This window comes from Herpailurus yagouaroundi, unplaced genomic scaffold (genome assembly GCF_014898765.1).
Source record: "Herpailurus yagouaroundi ecotype Mexico unplaced genomic scaffold, PumYag 140, whole genome shotgun sequence".
In the NCBI taxonomy this organism is placed as follows: domain Eukaryota; kingdom Metazoa; phylum Chordata; class Mammalia; order Carnivora; family Felidae; genus Herpailurus; species Herpailurus yagouaroundi.
Genome location: NW_024412395.1, coordinates 80,511,051 through 80,526,883, shown reverse-complemented (window position 1 = coordinate 80,526,883; position 15,833 = coordinate 80,511,051). Strand labels below are relative to the sequence as shown.

Genomic DNA, 15,833 nt, shown 5'->3' with positions numbered 1-15,833 from the left:
TATAGAGAGTCTTTGCTCTTTATTTCTTTTGATCTCCTTCTGATCAAAGTATCTCTTAATTTGAAATAAATGATGCTTCATCTATGTAGCTTTTATCAGACATATTCATTCTTACCTCCTCTACCCGGCACAAATTCTTAACCCTTCATTGTCGAATGGAATATGTAGTAATCCTAGCTTTAGTGTGCTTGGTGGAAAGTGAGATTTACTAATCTATTGTCCCCAGACCCTTTTTGGAACATCTGGAGAAGGGGAATCATATTAGCAACCTGATAGCCCTTGAGAACTGCTTTAGGAACTGCTTAGTATTTCTAGTGTAACTTGTATTTCTTTAGCAGATGTTCCCGAGTTTCACCCTTGAATCTCTTTGATGTTTTCTGGACTTTGGTTATTTATTCTTGATTGGTTAAATATCCTGAGCCTTTGTGATTTGATCAACTAATTATAACCTCAGAAGTCTAAGAATTGAGAATCTTTGCAATATTTCCATTTGTAAAAACTAAATCTGGTATATTCTTATTCACAAATGTACCTTTTGCATCATAATTCTCATGTTCCTTCACTGAATATTCTGTTGCTTTGTTCCTTTTGGAGTATTTGAAGTATATTTACAAGTTGTCTGAGGCTTTATGTATTTTGCTGTTTCCTATTTTCACTCAGCATAGTTTTGTCATTCAAGGAATTTTTCATGTAATATTTATATTGGAGGACTTTATTTTACTAAATTCCTAAGGTCTTCTTTTTCTTTATGTCTTGATATTTTGATAAATCACACACCTATATGCTAAGTAATAGTTTACATGTAGAAATGTCAACTAATAACATCCCACACTATGATTGGGATTGAAGCTGGATCGAGCTGGCTTTGTGCAGATTTCTGGGATCCTGCTCTCTTTTAGGGCCGTGTGAGTCATAAAACATTTTTATTTCTATGTGGATAAAAAGTGTAAATATAAAATGAGGATGATAATAACTTGCTTATTGGGTTGTTATGGTGATTAAATGGGATAAGACATTTAAGATAAACGGGCACATGCCTCGTGTCAGTCCCAAGTCCTTGCTCTTCATCTGCCCCTCCGTTGTAGGTTATCATGGTCACTATAGAATTAGACCTTTTAGCTGTTTAATAATCCCAGGTTCTCTAAGTGACTTAAATTTTCTGGTAAGCGTTATTGTCTCCATTATATATGTTTTATTTTTCAGTGGTTTACAGTACATTTAAAATTTAAACATTTTAAAATGCACTATTTGTACATTTGTCATTTACTTGCCTTTTATTTATTTTTTAAAAGTTTATTTATTTATTTTGAAAGAGAGAGAGCAGCATGAGCAGGGGAGGAGCAGAGAGAGATAAAGGGAGAATTCCAAGCAGGCTCTGTGCTGACAGTATGGAGCTTGCTTGGAATTCTCTCTCTCCCTCTCTCTCTGCCCTTCCTCTGTTCTCTCTCTCTCTCTGTCTCTCAGAATAAATAAATAAACTTAAAAAAAAAGTCGGATGCTTAACTGAACCACTCATGTGCTCCTCACTTACCTTTTAAATCAGATTTCATTATTAAAAATTCTTATTTGTACTTGAGAGTTTTCTTTATGTGTATTGAATATGTCAATATTTTGAGAATCTGTTTATAACTAAGCTGTAAAACTCTTTTTGAGGTACTGGCAAACCATTTTGAGTAAGATCTGTTCATTTTCTCTCCCAGAGTTGATGTTCTCCTCTGATGTGGAAGAATATCCTGAAAAAGATAAAGGACTCAAAGCTTCTTCATGATGCCAGCTCACCTTCAGAATAATAATGATCCCGTATTTAGAATTTTTCCTATTCTTGTTTTTAAATGTATTTTTATAAGATGTGTGCAGGTGTATTTGGAATTGATTTTTTGATTATATAGTACTGAAAATTTTCTCAAGATTATGGAAAATGTAAAAATTGTATCTGCAATTCATACCCAAACATTAATCTCTCTAGCATTATCATCTTAATGACAAAGGAGGTAATGAGCTACAAAACAGCAGGTGAATGTGTTTATTTCCTGTTCTCTCAAGTTAGTTGCATTTATAATCATTACCTTGAAAAGCTCTAATACAGAAAAAAACATTAGTGTTACAAAATATGTATCAGGTTTAAACATAAAATTTAGGGAGTAGGGAAGAAGGGGTCAAAAGGCCTTTATGTATTTTTAATGTCTCCTTACTGAATAAATTAAAATATGAAATTTGTCTTTTTTGAAACTGGCTTGGTGGTTGTGATTATATATCATGTAATAAATATACTGTAATTTAGCTTGAAAGATGCTTTCCTTCATGACTAATAAAATGTACCTCTTCTGTTTGAAAAGTTTCATATTGGAACAACACCAAAATAAAGAGCTTTTGCATAGCGCAGGAAACCATCAACAAAATGAAAGGCAACCTACTAAATGGGAGAAGATATTTGCAAATATTTGATATATTTGATAAGGGGTTAATATCCAAAATATGTAAAGAACTTCTACAACTCAACACCAAAAAACAAATAATCTATTTAAAAAATGGACCTGAATTGACATTTTGCCAACAAAAACATACACATGGCTAACAGATGCATGAAAAGCTGGTCAACATAATTAATCATCAGGGAAATGCAAATCAAAACTACAAATGAAAAGTCACCTTACATCTGTGAGAATGGCTAGATTCAAAGAGACCAGTGATAATAAGCATTGGGGAGGATGTGGAGAAAAAGAAACACTTGTGCGCTGTTGGTGGGAATGCAAATTGGTGTAGCCACTGTGGAAAACAGTATGGAGGTTCCTCAAAAAATTAAAAATAGAACTACCATATGATCCAGTAATTCCACTACTGTGTATTTGCCCAAAGAAAACAAAAACACTAATTCAAAAAGATATATGCACCCCTTGTGTTTATTGCAGCATTGTTTACAATAACCAAGATAGGGAAGCAACCCAAGTATCTATCCATAGATGAAAGGCTAAAGAAGTTGTGGTATAAACATGGAATTGAATATTACTCAGCCATAAAAAAGAATGAAATCTTGGCATTTGTAGAAACATGGATGGACCTAGAGGGTATAATGCTAAGTGAAATAAGTCAGAGCAAGACAAATACCATATGATTTCACTTGTATGTGGAATTTAAGAAACAACAATACAAAAAAAGAAGACTCAAATACAGAGAACAAACTGGGGAGGTGGGTGGGAGGCTGGGTAAAATAGATGAAGGGGATTAAGAGGTGCAAACTTCCAGTTACAAAATAAGTCACAGGGATAAGAAGTACAGCATAGGGAATACAGTCAATAAAATTGTAAAAATGGTGACAGAGGATAACCACACTTACAGTGGTAAGCACTGAGTAATGTATAGAATTGTTGAACCTTTTTGTTGTACACCTGAAACTAATATAATACCGTATATTAATTATACTTCAATAAAAAAGTTTTATAACCATAAAAGTTTTTTTTTTCCCTTAAAAACCCATACCAGTTTTCCCATATCTGGCTGCACATCAGAATAATTTAGGGAGCTTCAAAAAACATATAGCAAAAGAGAAGCTGAGTGGAACAAGAATACAGGGAAATAAATGAGAGACCTGTGAGCTTACTGAGAGATCTCAGTTGACCTCTACACTGCCCTTTCCTCTGCCTCTTTTTTTGTGCAACAAGAAATAGAAGGAGAAATCACCACGCCTTTTCTCAAGCTCTCTGTCAGACATCTCTGGATGAGGAAATCCCACTCTTGAGATGTGCCCTGCATGGAAAAAAGGTCTCTTCAGAGCCGTATTCATTGGTGCCTCAACTGGTATGAGACCCTAGAGCTTAAGACAATAACAAGACAGACTCTCCATGGGACGCTATATCTCAAAGGCTATCAAGCACATCAATAAAGCTGTTGGGCCTGCCTGATTAGCAAGCAACTGAATGTTGTGGAACAGAAGAGGACTGACCAATTGACTAGGGGTGGATGGCTCTAAGAATAGGTCTAAATTTGGTGCGAGCACCATATTAGAAATATCTTGCCTGGGAGACTGGAGCTGCTGAAAAGGGGATTCCCTGTGCTGACACAGAATTGTGAGTCTGCTGGCAATTCTGAAGTCATCCTGCCAGTTCCAGCTTTTGCTGTGATCCGGAATGGTTATGCTGGCAACAGGCTGGTGGTGCAGAAGTTCGTGATCCCCCCTGTCAGCAAACTTCAGGGAGGTCGTTCATTAGCTCTAAAACTTAACACACCTGAACAAATGCCATCAAGGAAATATGAGAAAACCAGTGTAAGGGATTGTGGTAGGCTGGATAATATTCCCCAAAGATGTTCATCTCTTGATCCTGGAATGTTACATTGGCAAAAGGGATTTTGCAGATGTGATTAAGGTCGTTTAACCCTGAAATAGGGAAATTGTCCTGGAGTATCTGGTTGGGCCCAGTGTAATCACATGAGTCCTTAAAAGCAGAGAACTTATCCTTTATGTGGTCAGAGAGTGAGATGACAATGGAAGAAGGGCAGAGAGTTATGTTGCTCATTTTGAAGGAGGAAGGGGCTACAAGCCAAGCAATATGGGTGATCTCTAGTAGCTGAGAATGGTCCTTGGTTGACAGCCTGCCAGTAAATGTATGTGGGCTCAGTCCTACATCTTTAAGGAACTGAATTTTGTTAAGATCCCAATGAGCAACAAAACAGATCTTCCCCTAGAACTTCCACGAAGGAATTAAACCCTGCTGACACCTTAATTTTAGCCCAGTGAGACCCATGTCAGACTTCTGACATACAGAATGTTAAGATAGCAAATGTGTGTTATTTAATCTGCTAAATTTGTGGTAGTTTGTTATGGCAGCAACAGAAAGTTAATACCAGGTTGAAGGGAGTTTTGCTCCTAACATCCTAGAGAATAAAGACGCCCCAGAGCAGCTATGGAATGCAACTCAGAAAGCTGGCTAGGTCCGTAGTAGTGTAACTGGCACTGGCATAGTTGCCTTTAAATTCCTCAGGTCTGGGAATTATGACCCGGACTTCAAATTTCCCAATCACCCTAGCAAGTACGTATTTCCTGAGCAGCTGGTGGACCTGTACAAGCCTATCAAAAAACCTTTGGCCATGATGATTGGGAAACTTTGAGGAAGTTCACTGCTAATATGTCTCCATAATTGGCTCAAAGTCATCTTTTTTCTCACTTTTCACCCTGTATTGAGTGTGGGTAGAGTGGCTTAGTGGAGTTTCTGAGGTGTCAATAGGCAAGATCCCCAATGAGGCTTTTGTTGCTTTTTTGGGTGCAATACATTCAGTAATTGGAGTGGCCTCTCCCCACTCCCCATGAGCAGAACAAGACATAGACTTCTAGGCCCATCTCCAGAGATTCAGATTCAGTAGGTCTGAGGCGGTGCCTGGAAAACTTTTTAGAAAAAGATTCCCCAGGTGATTGTGATATAGCTAGTAGACTAGCCAGCACTTGGGACCTCTGGCCTACATACACCATCTGTAATCTATTATGAAACATAAAGCTTGGCTTGTGATAGATGATGTGATTTCAATCAAATTGCTACAATTGTGAAAGGACAAAAAAATGAGAAAATGAGCAAAACCTAGTACCTGCTTTCTAGAGGCTTATTATCTAGTCAAAAGTCATAGGTAGGCATAGGAGTTAAAGAATCTAGGAAAGTATTGTGGGTAAGGTTGCGTGTGAGCATGTCCTTTATAGGATGGCTGGATTTCTACCGGTAAAGATGGGGGACAAGGAAAAGACCATATGAATGAGTGAACTCTGAGAGCTTTTTATTTGGAAACTATCAAATGTAAAAATGTTGAAAGACCAGGATAATTGTAGCAACTGTAATGTAGATCAACCTAGGTTTAATAGTTGTTAAAATTTTGCCACATTTGCTCATTTGTTTTATCTTTCTTTATACACCCTTGTTTTCTTGCTAAATCTTTTGAAAGTTGCTAACATCATGTCACTTCACCAGAATATGTAAACGTGAATCCTCCAAGCACATCTTGTTGAAATAGCTGGAAAATAGTGCATCCTCAAATTTCCCCAGCTGTCTCTCAAGATGTAGTCAAGGTTTGCACATTTCATTTGGATGTTTTATCTTAGTTTTAAATGGTCTTCTTACATTTTTTTCTCTCCCCCATGACGTTTTTAATTGAAAAATTTCCTGAGATAAATGTAGATTCATGCATACTTGAGAAATAATACAGAGAAATCCTTTGTACACTTTGCCAGTGTCTCTAAATAACATTTTACAAAACTGTAGTATATCATATCCAGAATATTGACATTGATAAAACCCACTGATCTTATTTAAATTTCTCTAGTTTTACTTGTACCGCTGTGTGTGTGTGTGTGTGTGTGTGTGTGTGTGTATTAATACAATGTTACCAATTGGGTAGGTTTGTGTATCTACCACATAGTCAAGATATCGAACAGTTCCAGGGTGCTTGGTGGCTCAGTCAGTTGAGCTTCCGACTTTGGCTCAGGTCATGATCTCATGGTTCGTGAGTTCAAGCTCTGTGCTGAAGCTCAGAGCCAGGAGCCTGCTTCAGATTCTGTGTCTCCCTGTCTCTCTCTGTCCCTCCCCGACTGATGCTCTCTCTCTCTCTCTCAAAAATAAATAAACATTAACAAAAAAAATTTTTTAAAAGATACTGAACACTTCCAAAAACCACAGGAGTCTTTCATTGTTGCCCTTTTATAACCACACCTATTTCCCCATCTCTGCACCTCTAACTCCAACCCCTGGCAACCGCTAATCTGTCTTCTATTTATAACATTTTGTCATTTCAAGAATGTTATAAATGAATCATACAGTATGTAATCTTTTGGGATTAGCTTTTTTCTGCCCAGGAAATTCATCCAAGTTGTGTATTCATCTCTTTTCATTGCTAATTTGTATTCCAAGATAGGTGCTTGTTTAATCATTTACCAGTTGAAAAACATGAGTTGATTTCATTTTTTGGCTATTATGAATAAAGCTGCTATGAACATTTGTGTGTGGGTTTTTGTGTGAATGTAAGTTTTTGTTTCTCTGGGAAACTTCTCAGGAGTGCAATTGCTAGATTGTATGGTAGTTACATGTTTAGTTTTTTTAAGAAATTGTCAAACTTTTCTAGAGTGGCTGTAACTTAAAGAATCCAAACCATTTTGTTTTGGAATGTCCCACCTACATTTTGCATTTGTTTGATTTTTTCCTAAGAGCATCATTCAATTTGTTCTCTATCTCCTGAATTTCCTGTAGACAGAAGGTTAGGTCTAGAGGTTTGACTAGATTTAGGTTAGATATATATTTTTTAAAGTTTATTTCTTTATTTTGAGAGAGAGAGCGCGTGCGCGAGCACATAAGCCTGTGAGCAGGGGAGGGCAGAGACAGAGAAAAAGAGAGAATTCCAAGCAGGATCTGCACTGTCAGCACAGAGCTGGACACAAGGCTCATACTCATGAACCAGGAGATTATTACCTGAGCCAAAACCAAGAGCTGGATGCTTAATCAACTGAGCCACCCCAGAGCCCCAGATTAGATACTTTTTATGTTGTATTATTACATGAACCCTAAAGAAGTCATAGTGTGCTGCTGGGCAGCAAGTCTCATTGGCACAATGATTAAGTACAACACAGCACAGACCCCAAATGACAACAAATGTGTATCAAGAGCTTTCGGTTCTTGTGCCATGAGCCCTGAGGAGTACAAGATGAGAATCAGGTTCCTGCCCCCATTGAACTCTATCTTTTGAAATTAACTAATTCTATTAGTGTGAGCCCACTAGTCGTGATATGCCAAGTTGTAGCTTAGAGACAACAGTTAATTCTGCTTTGAGAATATGTGCATGGGGTTATACGATTTAACTGAAAGCTGGAGTTTGAGCTGGCCCCTGAATAAAACAAAAATAGATCTCAAGTAGAATACCAATAAATAAGGATCCTGAGGTAGCAGAGTGTATTTTGAATGCCCTTGGTTTCCATATTAAGGAATTCGAATCTATGGCTAACAAAAAAAGCTCTGAAAATTTCTGTTGCTTGTTTTATTTTTATTTGTTGGTTTTGTTTGTTTTTAAAGGTAAACTGCATTAATATTGAGAAGTGTAAAGGGTGGATGACAGCAGGCTGGGAGATCCATGAGTAAACCATTGCAGTTGTGTATGTGAGGTATCGTAAACTAGATGCCATAAAGAGGAACAGTAGGGTTCTAATATTTAGGGTTAAAGCTAAAAAATATGTCTGAAGTTTTAAGCTTTTGTGGCTATGGTATTGCTACATTAAATGAGTTTGGAACATACTAGAGGTCTCAGAGGGAAGAAGAATATTAATTAACATGTGTTATGAGTGTATAGGACAGTAAAGACGTCCAAGTAGACTGTTGGAAACATAACATCTGGAGCTCAGGGGACAGTGTAAGGAAGTGGTTATTGATATTGTAAATCTCCCAGAAGTAACTGGTTTAGGGAAAAGAGGCTTATAATGGTTTGAGGGGCAGATAAGAAAATGAACTATGGTGTTCAATCACACAGCTGAGAAGCCTTGCTGTCCACCAGCATGCTATGCCTCCCTTGTAAGGGAGACCTAAATGGCTTAGGTAAGTGCTTGCAGCTGACCCTCCAGCTCTTGAAGCTCACACTTTCCTAAAGACTGCTCTATCAGGGCAATGTGCGGTCACAGGGTGTGTACGCATGCGCATGCGCGGGGGGGGGGGGGGGTGGGGCGAGTGGGCTGCGCATGCTCAGTAGCAGGCAGGCGGTTAGGCGCAGACCCACCCGCAGAGCATGGGGGAATAGAGCCGCACCAAGGGATGGCTAAGGTTTCCAAAGCAGCTGATAACCGCGGCGGGCGGGTCCATTCCCTGTACACAGCCCCTATGCTTCCCAGGAGTCGTCATGTCAACGTGGAAACCATGGACAAAAAAGGGTTGGCATCTTCTCCGGCTCGTAACTTCCAGGAGCCTAAGACTGGTTATCTGCCCAAGGAAGAGAACAAGGAGGGCACTGGGTACCGGCTGCTGAATGTGAGTGGGGGCCCGGGCCGGGGGAGTCTGTTTTCTACCTGGTAAATTCAGTCCGAGAGGACTGGGGAAGGACAGAGGGCTCAGTGCATGCAGATGGGAGGGAGGGAGACCTGCCCTAAGTTGGAAGGTGTTAATACCTGAGGAAGTGCTTATTTGTGGGAAGTTGACGATTATTTAACAGATCACAGTCTCGTTTTATTAACTATTAAATTAAGACAATTTAGGTAATACTTATGACAATCCCCCTTACTTATAGGGTCGTATGAAGATCTGAGGGAGATGGTGATACAAAGTGCTTAACACTGCAAAGCACAGAGTGAATAAGTGTCAGCTGCTGTCATCATTGACTTTAGTGATGGTGTCATCACACATCATTGGGATTTCATTTATATGGTCAAAAGGCTAAACTCCAGAAACTTTAGTTACCTTTGTTTTCAATTCTTGAGGTTCTTACAGATGAACCTGTAGGACCAAATCTGCATCATGTCTACAAAGTGAATTATTGGCCTCCTGTTCTTAATTAGAAAGATTAATTTATATTTGAAATGTATGAAACTCTTGAGTTTCAAGAAGCTCTTGAGTTTCAAGTTGGACGCTTAACCAACTGAGCCCCCCAGGGACTCCCCAAAAAACAAAGTTTCTCACATTAAAGTAACTGGCTCTTTACTCTCTACTAATTGGGAAAATCTGTAATGGCAAAAAGCTACCATGCAGCAGTGTTTTTAATTTACTTATAGGTACAACAGTATCTACATACATTCAAAAAAGAATAGTGTACCTATATGCAAGGTACACTGTTTACCCAAGTTTGGTTTCCCAAATTATTTGACCGTAGAATATTTTAATATTTTGAGAGAACAACAAAAAGAGCTTAGGAAATGAAATGTGCACTTGGATTTAGTTATAATGACCACGTAAATGAATTCTTTTCAGACACAGATCCAGAGGAATGAGTAATGAGTTTATGCACTATAGGCATTTATTATATAATACATTTAGAGTAATGCAAGTATATGCTATTAAAATTATTATAATAGCTATAAGATACATAATGTAGACCATTGAACATGGAATGGATGGCGCTCTTTAATAAATGCTGCCTATGTATCAGTACACAGATGGGACATTATATATTTGGGCAACAGGTAGTCTTTCTATGATTTCTTGGCATTTTATGGTACATGATTTCTTGAAAGCAGTTTATCATAGTGGAATCAGAACAGCTCTGTAAATATGTTTAGCATTTTCTGTACAAAATACATTTGTTTTAAACTTGGAAGCAAATATATCTCTCATATATATTTCACATCCTCTTAGCATACATTTTGGAAAACACTAGTTTGCAGATAATGCTTAGAACACATTTCAATTCATTGTTATTCAAAGTTGAGAACCACGGAGACTGGAAACAGGAAAAGCTGGTGGGTTTTAAGGAGGGGGTTGACATGGATCAGATATGCTTTATGGGAAAATTGTTTGTTAGGATTTAAAGAGAGATTAAAGAATGTAGACAATGAGTACAGTAAAGTAAAATCGCTGAGAGAATGGAAAAGTATGGTCTCTAGAGCACAGAGAGAGGTATCCTTCTTAGATAGGAAGAAAGGCATCTCTTCCTTCAGACCAGTGTATATTTTATCCTTGGATCACTGGTATCCAAATCTTCTAGGATACTTACTAAAATCTAGATTCTTGGGCCTCCACCTTAGATCTACTGAGTCAGAAGGCTGGGGCCCCAGGAATATGCTCAAATTTTAAACTACCCCTGTGGTTCATAGTTTGAAAATTACTATAGATAGAGGAAAAAGATAGGCATTGATGTGGAAGTTGTAGATTGAGGGAGTATGCTAGAGAAGAAAGCAAATGAAGCCAGAAGAGTTTCATGAACCAGGTGAAAGAAAAAGGAGGGATAAATGACTGGAGATCTCGGTGAGATGAAAAGAAAGTTTATTGAATATAAATTACTAAAGGAATTGGAAGGATTAACTAGAGAGAGTGCTCCAGTTGAGGGGTATTGCAGCTTCTGATTTTGGTAAAAATGTGGATTATGTACACTGCACATTAATATTAGTTCTTTAAACCTCGTTAGTTCCTTTCAGCAGCTCACTGCTGAAAGCAAACTAGACGCTACTTCCTAACTTCTCGTTATTTTACTTTTATTACACCTAGGCTTGTGTGCCAAGTTTTGTATTAGACACAGGGATGCAATGGTGAACAAGACAAGCAAAGCACCTTTCTTGAAGCTAATTTTCAATTGGGAGAGAGAGTTACAGATTATGTTGCATTCTAAGGAAATAAAGCGGCACTGCGATATAAAATAATTGTGGTGGAGAAAGATAGTAGAATCAGAGAATGCCTCTGTAAGTATTGGCTTTTAAGTGAAAACCTGAAGAGACTAGTTACCATTTAAAGAGTTTTGGAGAGCATAATAAAAGGAGTAAAGAAGCGTGAAGTTTCTGCAGACGGATAATTCGGAATGGTCACAGAACATAGTGAATGAGAGGGGGAGTGGCGTGAAATGAGGCCATAGCATATCTTTTTTTGTATGTTTAAAGTATCTTAAATTTTTTTGTGTATGAATTTTCTGTTCAAGTTATTTTCCTTAGAGAATTTTGTTCTTTTCCTCCTCCACTTTTCAAAAATTCTTTATTTAAGGAAATTAGATCTTCATCTGTGATACGTGTCACAAATATTTTTTCACAATTTAACAGCTGTATTTTGACTGTTCATGGTACTTTTTGCTATGTAAAAAGGTTGTCAATTTTATGAGGTCAAGTTTATCAATCTTTTATTACATCTGAATTGTGGGTCTTAGTTAAAAACTGTTTACATATACCCTAGTTGTAAAGGAATTTACCTGTTACCTTCTAGTACTTGTATATCATTTTTACATTTAATCCTTGATATTATCATTTTACATTTAAATCCCTGATTTATTTTGGGACACCTGGGTGGCTCAGTTAGTTGAGCTCCTACTTCAGCTCAGGTCATGATCTCCTGGTTCATGAGTTTGAGCCCCGCATAGGGCTCTGTGCTGACAGCTCAGAGCCTGGAGCTTGCTTCAGATCCTGTGTCCCCTCCCTCCCTCCCTCTCTCCCCCCCTCCCTCCCTCCCTCTCTCCCTCTCTCCCTGTCTCTCCCTCTCCCTCTCCCTCTCCCTCTCCCGCTCTCCCGCTCACGCTCTGTCTCTCTCTAAAAACAAAACAAAACAAAAACACATAAAAAAATCCCTGATTTATTTGGATTGTATGGTATGAGGTATGGATTTTTTTTCCTTCTTAAAGTAGATGCCCTTAAACCATTTATTAAGAAAAAAAAAATCCATCTTTGCTGCATTGATTTGAGATGTCACCTTTATACTAAGTGAACATATATATTTGATTTTTTTCTGGACTTTCTGTTCTAGTGGTCTGTTTTTCAGATCATGTACCAGGACCATACTATTTTATTTTAAAGACTTATACTATGCCTTAATGTCTGGTAAGGCTGGTTCCCAACTTTGTATTTTTCCTTTTCTAATGATATCCTGAATATTATAACTTTTTAAAAAGCACTTGATTATTAATTGGTTTGTCTCAGTAAAGAAGCCTATATTCTTTTATAAGGATTGCATTAAATTGAAGAGTTAGGTAAAACTGACATCTTTATGATGTTGACTTGTCCTGTATAAGAGGTAAGAGATGCCTTTCCATTCATTTCAGATCTACTTAGGTATCTTGTAGATTTCCTTTTAGGAGTTTTGGACAGTTTTTGTTAAGATTATTTCTAAGGAGGGCCTTTTTCTGTGCTGTATCCCTTATTTTTTACGTATATTAAGGCTATTGATTTCTGTATGTTAATTTCATAACCTACTACCTTATTGAATTTTTTAAACATTTGAGCTAGTGTTGTTATTTTAATTTTAGATACACAATCAGATCATCTTCAAATAGAGATAATTTTATTTTTTTTTTCCAATTCTTTTGCCTGTAGTTGATCTCTCTTATCTACCTGCTTTGTCTCATGCCACCAGTAAGATGTTGAAGAGTGATGTGATAGCAGGCAGCCTTGCTTTGTTCCTGATCTTAGTAAAAGTGCTTCTAGTGTTTCCATACCAAATGAAACACTGGCTTCAAGACTTGCTTAATTCCCATTTTTGAGAATGTTGAATTTTGTCAGAGGCCATTTAAACATGTATGGAAATAATCATACAACTTTTCTCCTTAGATCTAGGATGTGTTATATTGTATTAATGAATTTCCCAATATCAAACTGCCTTGCATTCCTGGAATTAATACCTCTTGGTTATTGCATATTATGTTCTTAATGTGGTGCTCAATTTGTTATTATTTGGTATTTTTGTATCAATATTTATAAGTGATACTTGTCTATAATTTTATCAGTTTAGGTATGGTGTTATGCTTGCTTCATAGAAATAGAAAGTTTTCCTTAATATTCAATGGTACAATCTGTAGTGCCATGGGATGTCTGTTCTTTGAAGGTTTGATAGAATTCCTTGTAAAAACTCCTGGCCCTGGCACTTTTTTTTGTGGTGGTAGTTCCTTGCTAACTTTCTCTATTTCTTTTATAGAAATTGGTCTATTTAAGCTGTTTATCACTGATAGGGTAAATTTTGTTAATTAGTATTTCCTTAGGAAATTATACATTTCATTTAGATTTTATTTTATTTTTTTCATATATCAAATTTATTGTCAAATTGGTTTCCATACAATACCCAGTGCTCATCCCAAAAGGTGCCCTCCTCAATACCCATCACCCACCCTCCCCTCCCTCCCACCCCCCATCAACCCTCAGTTTGTTCTCAGTTTTTAACAGTCTCTTATGTTTTGGCTCTCTCCCACTCTAACCTCTTTTTTTTTTTTTTTTCCTTCCCTTCCCCCATGGGTTTCTGTTAAGTTTCTTAGGATCCACATAAGAGTGAAACCATATGGTATCTGTCTTTCTCTGTATGGCTTATTTCACTTAGCATCACACTCTCCAGTTCCATCCACGTTGCTACAAAAGGCCATATTTCATTCTTTCTCATTGCCACATAGTACTCCATTGTGTATATAAACCACAATTTCTTTATCCATTCATCAGTTGATGGACATTTAGGCTCTTTCCATCATTTGGCTATTGTTGAGAGTGCTGCTATAAACATTGGGGTACAAGTGCCCCTATGCATCAGTACTCCTGTATCCCTTGGGTAAATTCCTAGCAGTGCTATTGCTGGGTTATAGGGTAGGTCTATTTTTAATTTTCTGAGGAATCTCCACACTGCTTTCCAGAGCGGCTGCACCAATTTGCATTCCCACCAACAGTGCAAGAGGGTTCCTGTTTCTCCACATCCTCGCCAGCATCTATAGTCTCCTGATTTGTTCATTTTGGCCACTCTGACTGGCGTGAGGTGATATCTGAGTGTGGTTTTGATTTGTATTTCTCTGATGAGGAGTGACGTTGAGCATCTTTTCATGTGCCTGTTGGCCATCTGGATGTCTTCTTTAGAGAAGTGTGTATTCATGTTTTCTGCCCATTTCTTCACTGGATTATTTGTTTTTTGGGTGTGGAGTTTGGTGAGCTCTTTATAGATTTTGGATACTAGCCCTTTGTCCGATATGTCATTTGCAAATATCTTTTCCCATTCCGTTGGTTGCCTTTTAGTTTTGTTGATTGTTTCCTTTGCTGTGCAGAAGCTTTTTATCTTCATGAGGTCCCAGTAGTTCATTTTTGCTTTTAATTCCCTTGCCTTTGGGGATGTGTCGAGTAAGAGATTGCTACGGCTGAGGTCAGAGAGGTCTTTTCCTGCTTTCTCCTCTAGGGTTTTGATGGTTTCCTGTCTCACATTCAGGTCCTTTATCCATTTTGAGTTTATTTTTGTGAATGGTGCGAGAAAGTGGTCTAGTTTCATTCCTCTGCATGTTGCTGTCCAGCTCTCCCAGCACCATTTGTTAAAGAGACTGTCTTTTTTCCATTGGATGTTCTTTCCTGCTTTGTCAAAGATGAGTTGGCCATACGTTTGTGGGTCTAGTTCTGGGGTTTCTATTCTATTCCATTGGTCTATGTGTCTGTTTTTGTGCCAATACCATGCTGTCTTGATGATGACAGCTTTGTAGTAGAGGCTAAAGTCTGGGATTGTGATGCCTCCTGCTTTGGTCGTCTTCTTCAAAATTACTTTGGCTATTCGGGGCCTTTTGAGGTTCCTTATGAATTTTAGGATTGCTTCTCTCGCTTTAGGAAGAATGTTGGTGCAATTTTGATTGCGATGGCATTGAATGTGTAGATAGCTTTGGGTAGTATTGACATTTTGACAATATTCTTCCAATCCATGAGCACGGAATGTTTTTCCATTTCTTTATATCTTCTTCAATTTCCTTCATAAGCTTTCCATAGTTTTTAGCATACAGATCTTTTACATCTTTGGTTAGATTTATTCCTAGCTATTTTATGCTTCTTGATGCAATTGTTAATGGGATCAGTGTCTTTATTTGTCTTTCTGTTGCTTCATTATTAGTATATAAGAATGCAACTGATTTCTGTACATTGATTTTGTATCCTGCAACTTTGCTAAATTCATGTATCAGTTCTAGCAGACTTTTGGTGAAGTCTATCGGATTTTCCATGTATAATATCATGTCATCTGCAAAAAGTGAAAGCTTGACTTCATCTTTGCCAAATTTGATGCCTTTGATTTCCTTTTGTTGTGTGATTGCTGATGCTAGAACTTCCAACACTATGTTAAACAACAGCGGTGAGAGTGGACATCCCTGTCATCTTCCTGATCTCAGGGAAAAAGCTCTCAATGGCTTTTATGATGTTTAAGTATGTTCCTTCTATCCTGACTTTCTTGAGGGTTTTTGTTAAGAAGCGTTGCTGAATT

General features: G+C 37.7%; 2 protein-coding genes across 8 annotated transcripts in view; both read left to right on the top strand.

Moving 5' to 3' along the window:
- The window catches only part of MPP4 (MAGUK p55 scaffold protein 4), a 68,261-nt gene extending 65,926 nt beyond the window's left edge, over positions 1-2,335 (top strand). For all 7 annotated transcript variants that reach the window (XR_005790465.1, XM_040475862.1, XM_040475863.1 and 4 more), the window contains one exon: positions 1,701-2,335. Coding sequence is in view for 6 of the 7 variants with exons in the window: in XM_040475862.1 (XP_040331796.1) it covers positions 1,701-1,768 (68 nt within the window). In the remaining variant the exon portion in view is untranslated. The remainder of the gene's footprint in view (positions 1-1,700) is intronic.
- A 6,361-nt stretch (positions 2,336-8,696) lies between these two features.
- The window catches only part of CATSPERT (catsper channel auxiliary subunit tau), a 178,326-nt gene continuing 171,189 nt past the window's right edge, over positions 8,697-15,833 (top strand). Inside the window, 1 exon segment of the mRNA XM_040475854.1 lies at positions 8,697-8,978. Coding sequence (XP_040331788.1) covers positions 8,766-8,978 — 213 coding nt within the window. The 5' untranslated portion in view covers positions 8,697-8,765.